Below are 16,282 nucleotides of genomic sequence, written 5' to 3'. Positions count from 1 at the left end.
GTTTAGGGATTATTGCAGCTTGGTCCTGGATTGCCTTACGGATCCTCCTTCAAAAAAAATGTCATCAGCTACCATCTTGATTCCAGAAGTCACTCTAGTTCCTGTTTCAGTTTTACAACAGCATACCTCTGGAGTTGGGTAATGCCCATAAACATCCATGCCTGGCACTGCTTGCCGGAAGATGTGGCTGGTTAACTCTACCTCTCATTATTCCAGAACCCATCCCTGATATCACAGAGAGCAAATGCTTTCACCATGAATAAGTTATGTTCCATGCCCTTAAACACAGTCAATGGATAATGATTTTATTTTCAAAGCCATTTGCATTGTTTTTAGATCAGTGGAGATCCTCAGCTAACCTGAAGGTTTCTCACCACCATTTGGTTGCTGATCCACTCTGCTAATTTCAATGGATGTAATGATGCCTCTTTGTAGGCTTCCTAGTTGCTTCTTTAGTGGCTCCCACAGGGCTAATGAAATTCTGTCTTTCTGTGTTTTCACAGGTTGCAGATGGGGATCTAGTTCTAATTTTATTTTCCCCTTTAGATGTCTTTCTACTTGAAATGCATCCTTATGTCCTGATAGAATGGCAGGCAGGACCCACAGGCTATGTGCAGACTGTCAAAAAGCCCAAGGGGGAATCAATCCAATCTACAACAGGTTTGGAGTTGTGGGGAAACAGAAGCCTGCACTGGCCAGGCTAGAAGGCAGCGGGGGAGGGGAGGGGGGGGCATTCCCACATGTCTTCCAATGTGCTGGACACTGCCAAGGGTGGCCAAATCCAGCCAAGCCAGGGGCAACCCTGATTGGCAGTGAAGCACACACCCCCAATCGCCTGCTGTCACTGTGGACCCTCCTAATACCAAACCCAGAGCGGATTGCCGTGGCACACCTGGCAGCCTGGCCAGCAGCAGCATAGGGGAAACTGGAAGCTGGGGGGTGTGTACTGAGCCTTCACCTCTTGCAGACTGCAACCCCTTGGCCCAACCATGGCTCCTGGCTGGAGCAGGCAGAGGGGGACAGGGGGAACCAACATGAATGCTTCCTTCAAGGTCAAAAAAAGCCTCAGCTCAGGCAGCCAGCAGCCAGAGATGGCAGGGTGGAGGTGCAGGGAAGAGGCAACATAGATGTTTCTGTGTCCCTGCGCACCTCCCAGGGCCTCGGCACCTGGTCACAATATGATGCAGCACCAGGTCACCATGGTATGTGCCTTCATGCCCCTGATCCAGCAGCTGGCCGTCCCATGTGGGGCCATCTACTGCACCCTGCAGCCACCAAGCATCCTGGACTGAACCAGCAACCCTAAGGGAAGGCTCCATGCTGGCTCTCCCCATGCCCCATGCCCTCCAAGCTCCATGCTGCATCCAGGTTGAGCTCGAGTTATTTTTGACCCTGAGGGACGCATGCATGTTGCCTACCCCCAGCCCCTCCCTCCCCCAGCTCCAGGCTGGGTACTGGCCAAGCTGTGCAGGTGCTGAGGGAAGCATCCATGTTGGATGTACCTGCTCCACCACATCTACTCTGGGCTGCATGCTGCCTGGAGCCAGGAGTCATAGCTGGACAGAGGAGCTATGCAGGTGGCTCTGTGACAGTCTGGGAGCAGAGCCAGTAGGCACTGGGCTTGAGCAGCAGAGCATGAGCCATGTTCCAGCGGGCTGCCCTGTGACGGTGTGGTTTTCAGGGGATTACAATGCAACCTGGGATGCCAGGGGACTGCACCTAATGAGTTGGGAGGGGATCTTAGACATACGTTTGATAGACCGGTCTAACCTAAACTGATTAAATCTGATACTACACCCATCCAGGACTATCTTCAGCTGCATTCAACCATTTTGGAACAGGTCTATATGCACTGAGCTTCTGTTCTGTTACAGATTTAGACCAGTTTCTGATCACTTATGCCAGTTCACGTGTAATTTCTGTCCCAAGCAGTGGCTGCTCTGCCTTTTTTCTTACACAGAAGCTAGGCTAGTCTCCTCTGTTATATTGGCCAGCCACCCAGCAATGGGTGTTGCTCCATGTGTCAACTATTATAAACTCCAAGAAATGGCATCTTGTTTAGTGAGTTTCTTATCAACAACCTACATTTGTCTGCAGGCCTGCAAATGATTGCATTGTACACCAACAGCTCTTTATCACATATCTCCAATGTAGTATTGCTATTTTCCAGTCTCAGACAGATTATATTGCAGATAGCTTCAGCAATCCAGTTGCAACTGAACTGGTCAGTTCTTTTAATCAAGGCTTTTAATCTAAAAGTTTAGTTACAAATATGGCCGAAGAATGGCTGGCTGCCTTCTTCTGCAAGGCATGTACATTGACATTCTCTGGAGCTGCTAAGTCATGGTGGAGGTACCTACCTATCTAGATATATTTCTCAAGGGTTAGATCTGTTTCTCTCAACAGTTAATCCTATCAACTGGAATCAAATATTCCACAAATAATTCTGTATCTAATGAGGGAATCTTTAATGTCTCCAAAGCCATATCTGGTGCCAGAGTTCTCAGTGCCGTTAAATACCTTAAATACCTTTTCCTTCTCTAGCTTCTTCATTTCAGGTAAAAAAAAAAATGTATCTCCCAAGAGTCTCATTCTGCTTGTGGTCACAAGGCTCATTAAACACTTTTAATCAGTTGTGCCAAAGGTTTGGGCATTCCTGGCACAGGTATCTCACTTCTTGGCTTTTTTCTTCCTTTCCCCAGTGAGACAATAAAGAGGTAAAAATAAAAGGAAAGCTTTGTCCCTTGTGGTCTGTTCTCTATATAAACTCCATTCTTTAACTCTATATAAACACTTCCTTCACACTCACGCAAGCTTTTGCTCAGGAAATCCAGCACTGCAAATGGCTTGCGTTCTTCCCTGTAACTGGTTTGCTTCTCGTCTAGGTGATGATTTGTTTTACTGTTAATCTCCCTATTGGTTCTTGTGTGTCTCACTAGACAAATGTTTGACACTATATTTTATGTACTGTGTTCTAAGTAAAAATAAGAGAGGATTTGCCGCTTAGAAAACAAAATTTGGCTAGTGTTTAGGCCACATATAACTGGAATGCCAGCCTCTTGGATCCTGCAACCTATGTCACTCCCTCTAAGCTGCCTGCAGATTCCTCACTTGGAGTCAACTGTCTATGCAAGTTCATACCCTCTGAAGGCCTGGTCCATATGTATAGCTTTCCCCAAAGAGGCCAAATCCTAATTACTCTTCACGTATCTAAGTAGAGGGTATGTAGCCATATAACTTCTGTTTTTGGAATTTAAAAATAGTTTAGGATTCAGCATTGTCCTCCCTAGCCTATTGGGTATGCTTAGTAGGCCTGCACTTCACCTGGGCAACTGTCCAAGAAAAAGACAAACACCCTCATCATGGAGCTCCCCACTGTACCTTGCAATTAATAGTCACTGGGTAAGCAGTCATGGGAAAAGTATATGGCCCACTAAGAACCTGAGGCCCAAGCTAGAATGCAGAGGGTAGCACCCATCTCACAGAGACACACACTCTCCACCTTATACCGTTCTTCTTGACCTCATATTTCTCCTACCTTTGGCTGCTTCAGTAGGAAAGCTAGAGAGGGGTCTAGGCAATATCCAACCTATGGTCCAGTGGTTAGGGTGCTTTGCTGGGAAATAAATGCAGGTTCCAACACTCTCTGGGTAAGGGATAAGACCCTAGACATTGTTCCTAAACATGGTCTTTGGCTGAAAGCAGGGGGGACTCTTCTCCTCCATGCACAGTCTGGGATTGTATTGCCTTATGGAGAAATATCCCAAGCTTCACACAAATGCCAAAAGCTGAAGATAAATAGGAACGTGCGCATAACTAAGGCCCATGAAGGGTAAATGGGATCTGATCCAACTTGTCTATGAGGAGATATAATAACCCTTTATATTAAGGGATATTGTGTTTGCAGAGGGAAGAGTCATAATCCAAGATTCTATCATTAAAAATAACTTTTGAGGTTGTAACTGTTCCACAACTGCTGAGTTCTAAGCATTTTGCGGGGAGGCTGCCATTTATTTTCCTACCTAAGTAAGGGAGATGAATTCAACAAAGTAATATGATTTTTTCCATCTCTTCAATTCCACAATAATAAGAGAAATGAGAATATAAAAAAAAAGAAACGAAAAAATGTGTTGCTTAGGGAAGCATTGAGTAAAACTCAATCTCAATTTTAGGTAATTTTCAACATCTCTTTTAAACAAACCTGTAGATAACTGATGTGTCTGAATGGGCAAAGAAGAGGAGAGAAGCATGAGTAGAATACTGGTCCAGAGAGAAGGGGATGTTGTTTATGCATCTTTATTACAAAATCTTGGTCATTGTACTCAGCAAAAGGAAACAGCATTAAAATCCTCAGAATTATTTTAAAGCTCTGACATAAGAGAGTAAAAAGAAAAAGACATGGAGTATCTCTCACATACACACCCACGCAACTGGATGCTTTTTTCTTTCAGTTCTCTTTAGTCAGGAAAGCAAACAGGCCCTGTCTTTCAGTGGACCTGGTTCTTTTTTCTACATGTTGCACCCAGTGTGATAATTATGCTATTACAGGGGTTTTTTTATAGTATCTAGTAGTGGTGCCCAACATTTTGCTCCATAGACCAGATGACAGGTACAGGATTGGTTCATGGGCCATATCCACTCCATGGACACCCAAGTTTGGGACCCAATCTGGCATGTGCTGAATTGGACCACAGTCCCATATACATGGTGGCCACAGCCAAGACCACCCATGGAATTGGGCCCACCACCACAGCCATGTCCCCACACACTCAGGATCAGGCCCTGTCACCCATCCCCAGCCTAGACTTGGTGTATTGGCCCCACCACCTGCCCCCAGCTCAATGTATGCAAATTTTAGCACTGCCACCCACCCCCAGCCACACATATAGGATTGAGCCCTGCTGCCTATCCCCAGCTTGGTGCACTGCCTGGGCTCCAGCCCTTTATGCTAGGGGTTGACCCCATCACCTGGGCTCCAGCCCCACACACACCTTTGGTTAAGCCAAACTACCCTGCACATGCAGAACTGGGCACTGCCATTGCCCCCAGCTGCATGCACAGGATCAGCCCTGCCACCCTAGCCATCGTCCACCCCTAGGGATATAAGCAGACTCCTGCTTGCAGAGCCATGCCATCTGGCCCACAGGGCTTGGAAATTTGGAAATGGAGAAACAATGGCAACATTAACTGCCACGGCTCATTCCTGTCAAATTTCTGGTCTCTTGGAGAGCCCTGTAGGCTGGATTACACAACTTCATGAACCAGATCTGGCCTGCAAGCCAGAGGTTGGGCACCCCTAGGGTATAGTCATAGAAATCAAGTAGAACGCACTTGACCCTCCACCCAACATTTTCCTTGCCATCTCCATAATAGCAAAGCAAGAAAAAAAATAGCAAATGGTGACAGTCCAAACACATTTTACTGAAATCAATAAGCAAATGAGTTTTCCTCATTATAGAGTTGCCGGCTCCTGTCTTCATTGAAATCAGTGAGAATCTTACAAAAAAAATCAGTGTTAGCAGGGATTGGTCCAAAAAACTGGAAACTGTTGGGAGGAAAAAACAGCCCCCTCTGTAAGCACGTTATGGTATTAGAAACGTAAAGAAATCTGACTGGGAAATAGGGTCTTTGTGACCATGACCTTGTTCCCACTGCACTCCTCAACTCACCCTCATCATACTTGCGCACTGGAAGGAATATTTTTTCACCCTCTTTGTCAGAGTCCTACCATTGTTTGCTTTATGATTTGTTCTCTCAAAAGGAAATGGATAAATTGGAAGCTTGACCCAAGAATAAAAACTTAGTTTCTGTAATACAGTTAGTAATGATGACAAATCCATTTGGATTTCCTGCAGTTATATGAGCAGCAAGAAAACCCATTTGATTTTCTTTTTTTTTTTAAAAAGCTATGTTTACCAGGTTCACAAACTTAGGCAGACCCTGATTTCCACCCTAACTATTAAATTATACTTTAAGGGGAAGGTGATCCTGCTCTGTCACCAAGCTGAAGGAGAGAGTGGGCAAAGTGACAAGTCTAAAACATACTGTTCTCCCTTTCCCCTCCCTCTCTGAGCTGCAATTTGCCACCCCACTAATAAATGGGTGCTAGTTAAAATTAAAGAGATCTTTATGTGTCTCATGTCTCTCTCCCCTCTTATGCCAGCTGCAGAATTTCCTTTACCCCTTCCCTATTTTATAACTACAGTTTGCCCATACATTTATTTTCTCTGGATTGTGGCTATAAACTATTGGCTGTGTTGATGGGGAGGGTTACACTGTAGGTCAGAACTATCCAGAACTAAGCAGCAGGGGGCCAAATACCTAGTGGGAGCAACACACCAGCAGGCCACCACTGAGGGGTCATATGCATCACCAGGCCACATGCCTTCACAGACAGCCCCCTCCCTGCTGCACTGTACCCCCATGCCTCCCCTTGGTACCCACTTGCACCCACCATACTCCTGCATTGCTTGGGCCCTCCCCCTTCTACTGTTTAAAAGATTTTTGCATGTGCCCGGGTCTGGATCTGATTCCTAATGACAGGCAGGCTCACATTTACATTACCCAAGACAAATATATCTGTGACTGTTGTAAAATATGTGATGCAACATCTCCTATGAACTCTAATGCCACAAGAAAATGTTGCCATGACCAGACATTGCCCATGAAGCATCATATAATTAAATATCTATGATGAAGTGATGTGATTCCCTTGAGGCAAGTCAATTTGATGCCAAATTTGAGTCAGTCAGGTCAATGGTAGAACTCTTTGTTGTCAATAATTTATTTGATGTATTTTTTATTTTCTGTAAATAAATTATTCACAAGGGCTCTTTTTCCATCGTTGACCCACTCCTTTTAATGGAAGACAGCTGGAAAACTCGACAAAGTTCATTGGCATAGTCTGAAACTTTACTGACTGACCCAGGGCTCACTGGAGGTATTTAAAAAGCTCCTATTGATCCCTTATGAAACAGAATTTTGGAGACATATTATCAAGGGAAACATGCTTAAAGATGGAGATAGTTTTCCAATGGAATTTTCAAGTGTGTTTAAAATCACTGGACTGCCCTTTTTGATTGCTTTAAAAAAAAAAAGAAATTGCACTAGGTGTCTATTTTCGTATTTAGATGCCTAAATCCCTTTGTAATCCTAATCAAAGTTCTGCCCAGATGGCTCATTGGGCTAGCATGAGTTAGGCCTGCCAGTTTGCATAGTCACCAGGACACAAATGAGTGATGTGGCTGATGTCACAGCTGCCTGCTTTTGAATCCCATGCCTAAATGCCAAATTACACCTGGGTCAACAGGGAGCAGATATCAACACATAACTAGGACATGGTTCAGATGCATGTCTTAGACTTAGAGCCATATCAAGACACCTGAACTGCTCTGTCATATGCTATAGATGAGTGACTAACAGTAGAGTCCTTTTTTCCTGTGCCACTTAGAAATATAGATACATTTTCAAATGGAAACATTCCCCAATGGAGTTTGATGGCTTTTTCTCCTTTAAAAGTTCTCTGTCCACAAAAAATAAATGAGTTAACTGTTGAGAAATAAAAAAATGGCACAATCAAGCTGATGAATGTCTATGCTGTTCAACCCTTTTCAGAAGTTTATTGGTAACTGAGTGCCCATAAGGGGGAAACCAAACTGATTATTTCCATGAAGCAGTAAAATGGAAACAAAACAAGACAAGTTGCAGCAAATGGAGTTGGAAGGAACTCATTTCTGTTTAGATCTGTATGTCTGCATTCTCTGCTCCGCTCAGACTCTTATAGTTATTAACCTGAAACACAAATGACAGCTTTGGGATTATCTTCCTTGTCCACTCATATTCCAAACTATTTATGGATAATATTTCAATAGAAGTACTTGAGCCTTTCAGATGTATTACCCTCAGATTTCCTGATAAGTAATGATCCACTACAAAAAACAAACAAATCTGAAACATTTTCAGTTACTCCATTACAGACAAAATCCATCAAGACCCTGATCTAAACATTTTGAGTTCAGACAAGTAAAGTGATTGCTTTCTACCAATTGCTCTTCAATTCTTTTAACCAAGTCCTTCAGAGGGGACTTGAAGTATTGCATTTGTTTTTTCTGAGTCTTGAAGGAAAAATAATCAACTAAGGAACAGCTAAAAGGCTTTGCTTTCTGCTACAGTTGCTGTGAATTCTCCAAGTGTCATCATCTCCTAAATGACAATGATAATAGCTCTGTCCTTAGGAGCATTCAGGATAGTGTTAAGAATTGGTAAGTAGGCATTTGATAGGAAGTTAAGAATTGTACTAGGGAGGAAATCCAGCATCATCTGTGATACGAATTTACCAGAAATCCTGTTTTGCATGGGGCAGAGAAGTCTATTCATAATAATAGGGAATCCCAGTTGCTGTGAAGGTATCCTGACCTTTGATATTCATGGGGCATTTTAGCTGACTAGCTAGAGAAAAGAAGGGAACCTATGTAAACTATTGCAGCATGAACAACTACTGTATGAACTGCTGCCATGAGAAGACAATGCAAAAGTACATTGGCATGAGGCAGATATACACAACAGTAATTAGCCTGCCACCATTTCAAATTAGGAATGCTTTAAAAATATTATATTTAAAAAGAAGAACAAAAATGCCACACGAGACAAAGCATTTTAACTACTGCACATGACAGAGGGAAACTTCTTATGTAAAAGCTACATTGTAGACCCAGTTTATTCAAATGTACATTGAACAGAGGAAAGGCTGTGCGGTTACAGATGCCTCTCTCAGCACTCTGATGTACATCACACACAGCAGGAACACATGATGAGGATTCCCTCTGCTTGCTAGACCATTACAAACTGCATACTATGAACTGAAACGCTTAGCCCCTTGCTTTTTGGACCAATATACAACAGCACTCCTTATGTCTACTGCTCATGTTTGTCACAAATCATTCATGTACATTATGGTAAAGCACATTGTACCAAACACAGGCAGAAACTTATTTTATGGGGGGGGTTGTATTATTTCTACCATGACTGCTACTGGAGTGTTCATCTGTCAAAACAGCAGTAGCTTCATTATAACAGAAAAGAGCCTCCACAAATAAACACCAGATAAGACATTATTGCACCTATCTCTGTCGATTTAGGGTGAAAAAAAGCAGACAAACTGCAGAATCTGAGAAATTCCTAACTGAAGCTGTCTGATGCTTGAGCGAGTACACTTTTTAAAACAGAAATATTGGTTTGTCACTGAAAGTTTCTCACCAGAAATAGAGCAATTGTAGTCATTTAACATTCAGCTCACTTTTTTCACTACACAAAGATCCTTTCATGCTTGGTAGTATTTGCATTTTCTTTTACTGGTTACATGGAGGATTACTGATATTATCTTTCCCAGAACAATAGCTACACAGTACATATCACTGGCAAACTACAAACAACAGGGCATTTTTTTCAAGTGAGTTCTATACTTCACTGGTCTAACTTTTATGTGACTGACTTGTCAGGTCATTTCTACCACATAGAAGGAAACTGAAAAAGAAATTTTAAAATGTCAGTCTGTATCTCTAAGGTACTAAGCTATATTAATTAAGTAAAAGACAACCATTATTGATAACCTCTATTAGAAATATATTTCTGATTGCAGAGCCAGTGAACAGATGCTTCTGAAATCTGCAGGTACCAATTGCTAAAAGTTACAGTGTAATTTCATTCTGATTCTTAATTAAGTTACAAATTAACAACTAGCTGGACATTTCAAAGCATACTTACTAATAAGAGTAAATATAATATTTATCACTGGATGTTTTATATAGGTAAGGAGAACATCAGGTAATCTAATTGACTATCTGTAGCCATTAAGATAGTTATAAATGGCTGCTTTTCTAAAATGTAAATAATTCATAGTTGATTGTAACTATTTTTTTTAAAAGCTGTATTTTTTTCCTTACACCGATGTTACTTCTCCTTCAGGTATCTACATCTCTCTCTCTCTCTCTCTCTCTTTCCAGATAAAAGGTTTATCCACTCACCTCACTCATTTTTGTTTTGAAATGACAGTTCACAGATTTCTACTTCCTCAGAATAGGGAGGCAGTATAGGGATCTTTCCACAGTTCCTAGCTTTTTCTCTTAAAAAGGGTTGCCTGGTGGCATCATGCCTCCAGTAAACCAATAAGATTCATTCACCTGCCAAACCCCACAGCATGTATCCAAGAACAAAAAGTGTCACCTAGTGGTAGAAAATGAAATTTAGGTTGCTTTTTTCCCCTACTGCAAACCATATTCAAAATTCCAGGGCATGGATAAGAGTGGGAACAGGAATATGCAGTGAGAATTTACAGCATGTTCACTATAAAATGTTTTTCTTAATTAGTGAAAATGAAAATGTTCAGACATTTCATGTGTAAATAATAATTACATCAAGTAGTAACTAAGTAGTAGGAGGCAAATGGCAATCCCTCTAGACCGTGGGTGCTCTGGAAGTAGGGAGGGACATACCCAGAGCAGCACACTAACAAGCTTTAGTTAAAGCACCCCATGCTGCCATTTTTGAGTGCAGGGATGCATGTGATGCTAGAGTCTGCTATAGAACAATCATTACCATACTCTAGCAGACTCGATTAATCAAGTAATTACAGCACATCAAAGCAGTCTCCCTGCATGTGTATAGGCACCCATGATGTATGTGTGAGAGATGACCCAAACATCTGACACATGCACCTAGGTAGGAGTGTAACCTGTCCAGACCTTCCATCCCCACTTAGACCATTGAGACAGAATCCAAAGGCCAGACTGAGTCCAGACATCCAGTACCGTGATGGCTGTAGTTACACATGCGTCCAGGCAGTGAACCTAGGTAATCCACAAGGCAGACAAGGATTCTATCACTGAACCACAAGAGCAGGGGTGGAAAGATGCAAGGAGACAACACAACCATTTATAACTCATCATTCCTGAGGAAAAAGGTATCTGTACTCTCTGTTATCTCTACAGTTATTTGCTTTACAACTGCATACATGCCCAGCTACTTCTGAGAGTCATCTGATTTTTGTTCCTGAAACAAATACGGGAACTTGCTTATGGTCTCACATAATTTAGGAACAAATCCTGATCCTTTTATGTAGGATCTTCTTATGGCAGAGCTGATGAGGTTTGGCAGAAATAAGTAAGCTTGATGTGGTATGGATATAGGTGTGGTGAGTATGGTTATGGACACTTCCTCTAAGCACAAAAATGTAGGTTTGATTCTTCCTAGGCAAAGGAGGAATATGAACCCTCATTTCCTAGCTGGGTATTCTAAGCACTAGATGATAGTTTGATAAGGAAGTGGTATCACTGTTGAAGAAGATGTTCCTTTGAAGAAATTCAGAAGCCACTGTGTTCTGCTCTGAAAATGGCTACCATGTTAAGTTCTTCAGGTGAGACATTTGGAGGACTGCCCACTTTGGGAATCCTCATGGTACTTAGGTGTAAGAGTTTCTATCAGCTGTTCAGCCTCATCAAGACTGAGGAGCTTGTGAGCATGCATAACTTCATGTACCTGGGGAACTTTAATGTAAAAAAAAATTAGGTGTGGATGGACTTTAGGCACTTAAAGCCAATGAACAGATCTCTGGGGAGCTAAATATTTGACTTAGGCATTTAAATTCTGCTTTAGGCAACTTAGTCTGTGGATCTAGCATCTAGGTGTATGTTTGTCTTTGAAAATCTTCTCTAAATAGCGACATACACTTCCCTTCATATCAGAGGCAGAGATGCACACACTTCCTCAGGCTTTTTACAGGGGTGTTGGCAATAAACAAGTCAGCAGGGCTGATCCTGCTTCTGAATTTGAGGTCTACATAGTGCCTCTTTTGCCTGAGCTGCCTGCATATCACTAGGGAGGAACAGGGGTGAGGAAGATGACAGAGCTGAGGAAATCCCTTCTTTCACTCCCAAGGTCCCTCCCAAGACATGGGGTTGTGTAACATTTGATACACAGGAGCTGTAGAAGACCCAGGTCTATCCAAGAGGACCATGTGGCTTCAAAAATATAGTAGCAGTTGAAGTTACTTGGGCTAAGTACATTAAAAAAGCCCAAGGCAGAAGTGCTCGAAGTATCCCGCTTTACTTTAAGTGCTCTATGTCAGGAAAAGAGTGAACTGAACAGACATTCACCATTCATTGGTGAGGGCTTGAAGCCTGCTTGTGCTGGCCAAGGCCAGCAGGTAGGGCGAGCTCTTGCATGCCTCCTAGCATGCTCTGTGGGCTCCCCAGGCTGCCAAAGACTCTAGAGAAGAGGCAAACAGATGAGACAACCCTGGTTGGCTGCTGAGCATGGACCACTATTCCCCCAACCCCCTGCCATGTCACCATGGACCCTCCCCCATGACCAGCCCTAGGCTTCAAGAAGATCCCCAGTTCAAATACAAACACCTGCCTCTATATCCCGGCCTATGTGCACCCTGCCATGGTGTCCCCCATGATGCTCAAGAAGGGAGACCCAGGAGCTCTGACGGATCCTGCTGGTCATCCTACATGACTCTCACCGGACACTGTGGGACATTGCATGTACCAATCTGGACCTGATGTAACAGCAGTTCACCATGGCACATGCCCTCACACCCATGAGCCACCAGCCAGCAATCCCACTCATGCCCACCCATCATACCCCATGCCTGCCAAGCATCCTAGACTGGGCCACCAACTTTCACATGACCAACAAGAATGAGGCCATCCAGGATGCCATGGATGCCATGGTGCTCTGATGCTACCTCCAGAACATTGAGTGCTGGTTCTGGGCCCATGCTACCAGTACTGACCGGTGGAAGCAGATCATCCTGGGCACCTGGGATTATGAACAGTGACTCTAGACCTTTTGCATGTACCATGCCACTTTCATAGAATCATAGAATCATAGAAACAATGAGTCGGAAGGGACCTAGACAGATCATCTAGTCCAACCCCCTGCCATGGGCAGGAAGGAGCACTGGGGGTGGCAGGGGTCATAAGACTCCAGCCAGGTGCCTATCCAGTCTCCTCTTGAAGATCTCCAGGGAAGGTGAGAGCACCACCTCTCTGGGAAGCCTATTCCAGGCTCTGGCCACCCTTACAGTGAAGTAGTTCTTCCTAATATCTAACCTAAACCTACCCTCCCTCTGCTTGTGGCCATTGTTCCTGGTGACTCCAAGGGGGGCCCTGGTGAACAGACTTTCCCCGAGTCCCTGCTGGTGGCCCCTGATAAGGTTGTAGGCAGCCACAAGATCCCCCCTCAGTCTCCTCTTGTGGAGACTGAAGAGATTCAGGTCCCTCAGCCTCTTCTCATAGGGCTGGCCACAGAGGCCCTCAACCATGCAAGTGGCCCTCCTCTGGACCCTCTCCAGGTTCTCCACATCCTTCTTGAAGTGCAGCACCCAGAACTGGACACAGTACTCCAGCTGCAGCCTGACCAGTGCCACATAGAGGGGGAGCAAGACCTCTCTGGACCTGTTAGTGATGCCCCTGTTGATGTATGACAGGGACATTTCAGAGACATTGTTACCCAGGTGGTCCCTGAGATCATGTGCCAGAACATCTGCATGTGGCTATCCCTCACTCTGGAGAAGCAGGTGCCATTGCCATCATGAAGCTGGCCACCCCCTCCAGCAGTCTCCACTACATGGTCAGCCCATTTGGCCAACTGGAGAGACCCTGTGGCAGGTGCGCCTAGTCATCTAGATTGTCCTGGCCAACCACTTCATCCACCTCGTCAACCTGTAGGAGGTGGTCACCAGCTTCTGCCACATGGTTTTCCCCAGCTGTTTGGGGGCCATGGACAGCACCCACACCCCATCCTCTACCTTGCCCAGGTTTATTAACCACTAGGGCTATTTCCCTGTTGTTACAGGGCAATTGTGAGTACTCTTGCATTGAGCCACACACCTCACTGTGCTTGACCACCTTCCAGCCTCTGAGTGCCTCCCTAGGGGCACCTCACATCTGGCCAACCCCCTTCCTGGAGCACACCCACAAGCCTGGGGGTAACACTGCCACCACCCAGAGTCTGGACTGATCTGGGATCTGCGACCTCTGGGAAACACAAGCCTAGTAGTCCTTAAGGGTACTTGACTCACTGCAAGAACTTGGGGTGCTTCCCTCAGTCTGAAGCACAAATAGTGGTCTCCCTTAGTCAGCCAAACCAATAGAGCCCCAAGGCATAATCTAGGCCCTCTCCCAATAAGTATTCCATGCTAGGTACAAAGGAGAACTTTATTGGTTACAAGGAGTAGATTTGGAATAGGGTACAGGCTAGAGCAATATCAGAGAAATTCCTTAGAGCAAACAGTGGCATGGTAGCATTTGATTACGCATCTGAGTTACTGCAAGTTATGTATCTAGTTAGCTCTCAAGTAGCGTACTCACAAGTATCATCCAGAGGCAGGTGGAGATTTCCTCTGGAGGCAAGCAGTTAATAACCATGAGTTTCGAAAGAGAGAGAGATGGTTCAGCTTCTCTGTGAGTTCTTATCATGGCTGCTGCGCCCTCCTCCTGACCTTATGACCTCATTTACCTGATCTAATGAAGGCCAGCAACTATTGGCTACTGGCCAACAAATTTGAAATGCATCACGGGTTGCCGGGTAGACTGCCCCCTCCCGCTCCCCCATTATTCTGAGCATTCCTGCACTCCTTGGGGCATGGTTTAGAACTGCTTGGGAAGCCTGTGCATATGGCAACCATCAGTGGTTGGGTGTAGCAAATTAGGCCTGGAAGGGGTGCAATGTCTCTAACAGCCCTACCACCAGGTCTCGAGCAGACTGGTCCCGCTCCCTTTGCCCACTTCTGCTCCCCAGAGTGTGTTCTGCCAGATGCCTTGCTGCCTCCTGAGTGGCTCCCATGGACCACATCTACTGTTCCAGTGTTCCCTTGGCCCTGCAGCATCTCCCAGTCAGGGTGTGGCAGGGAGCATTCCTCCACAACTACCATCTAGGGGTCACTCCTGTGGAACCCCCATTCCTGTTGCCCCAGACAGCAATCCCTGGAGCAGGGTTTGCCATGCCATGAAGGGCTGGGCAGCAGCTTGTCCCACCACTCCTGCATGGGAGAACTATGGGCTCTGTGGAAGAGGCAGCACTGGCACCAGTCAGGGGTGTCATAGATAGATTCCAAGCAGTCCATGACCCTGTGCATAAATTCCCTAACCTGGCACTGTGACTCTCTCAGTTCCACAGTGGTATAGGTTGTCTCCTCCAAACAGTGGGTGGCCATCTGGAGCCTCTGTTCACACACCTCAACAGCCCATTCCTGTGCCTGAGCAGCTGGTGTTAGCATCCCCCAGCCTGTCCATTTCCCCCCTCCATATCTTAAGTTATTCTGTGTGCCAGTTCCACAGCTCCTAGTGCCAAGAGTACACAGTGCATGCAGTAAGCTCAGAGGCTATGGACAGAGCTTGTAGCACCTCCTCATTACTTTGCTGGCACCTTCTACACACACCTCTTATGCACTCTGGAGGTTTCCAGCTGCCTGGTCTTGAGTCATCATCCCAGCCACCACGAGCTAGCCTCTTGCACACAGATGCAGACAGGGGAAACACAAATACTTTGTGCAAGGTTGCAACTTTTGGTGATAAAAACCAAGTATAGAGATAAGCATTTTAGACCGTTTCATCACCTTCCAGGGAAGTAAGGCCTAGGTCCATTTGCAGGCACGGTAGTGGGAAATTTCTCCAGTCCTGGAGAAGGTTTGGGAATCCTGGTTCCTAAATCTCCAAGTGCACAACCTGATCATCCCTGGAGTGAGCAAGGATTGATCACTTTGGGGAATGCCAGCAGGGCTCTTACAATGCTCCCTTTCCACATCCAACCCTTATAGGAGAGACATTTCAGCACTGGGGCCCTGCAGGAGCAACAACAAGGTTCCAGTATTGCTGGAATGAGACCCAGATGGGATGGCAAGGTCCTTATGGCACCCCACCTCCCTCAAGCTTCCTTTTCAGGAGAGGCAGTTTGTCCCTGCCTCCCTCATGACCTGTGTCTATGCTCCCAACATTCCCTTGGTGAGTCAACCAGGCCTGGAGGGATGAGATTCTCTGATTCTCCCAGAGGAGCCCTAGACATGCTCCTGCTACTGGACATGGTCCTCTGAAAGCATCTCAACATCTGAAGAAGAGCCATCTGCTCTTATGGCATGCCAGGGAACCCCAACTTGCCATTAAATATGAGAAACCAATTTGTACTTGTGCCTCTGCTATAATAACCTGGCACCCCAGGAAGAGTTCACAATCACCACCACTATTGGCATACTGCTCAGCCCGTGACCTGACCCAGAGAGAAT

At 45.1% G+C, this 16,282-nt stretch overlaps 1 protein-coding gene across 1 annotated transcript in view; it reads right to left on the bottom strand.

The window, feature by feature from the left end:
* The window catches only part of PCP4 (Purkinje cell protein 4), an 85,788-nt gene extending 75,659 nt beyond the window's left edge, over positions 1–10,129 (bottom strand). The window contains exon 1 of the mRNA XM_090031635.1: positions 10,023–10,129. Coding sequence (XP_089887761.1) covers positions 10,023–10,031 — 9 coding nt within the window. The 5' untranslated portion in view covers positions 10,032–10,129. The remainder of the gene's footprint in view (positions 1–10,022) is intronic.
* Between the last annotated feature and the right edge of the window lie 6,153 nt (positions 10,130–16,282).

The sequence above is a fragment of the Crocodylus siamensis genome, chromosome 1, assembly GCF_052110815.1.
Source record: "Crocodylus siamensis isolate JL-2025a chromosome 1, ASM5211081v1, whole genome shotgun sequence".
NCBI classification, from domain to species: domain Eukaryota; kingdom Metazoa; phylum Chordata; order Crocodylia; family Crocodylidae; genus Crocodylus; species Crocodylus siamensis.
This window is presented reverse-complemented; position numbering and strand designations above follow the sequence as displayed.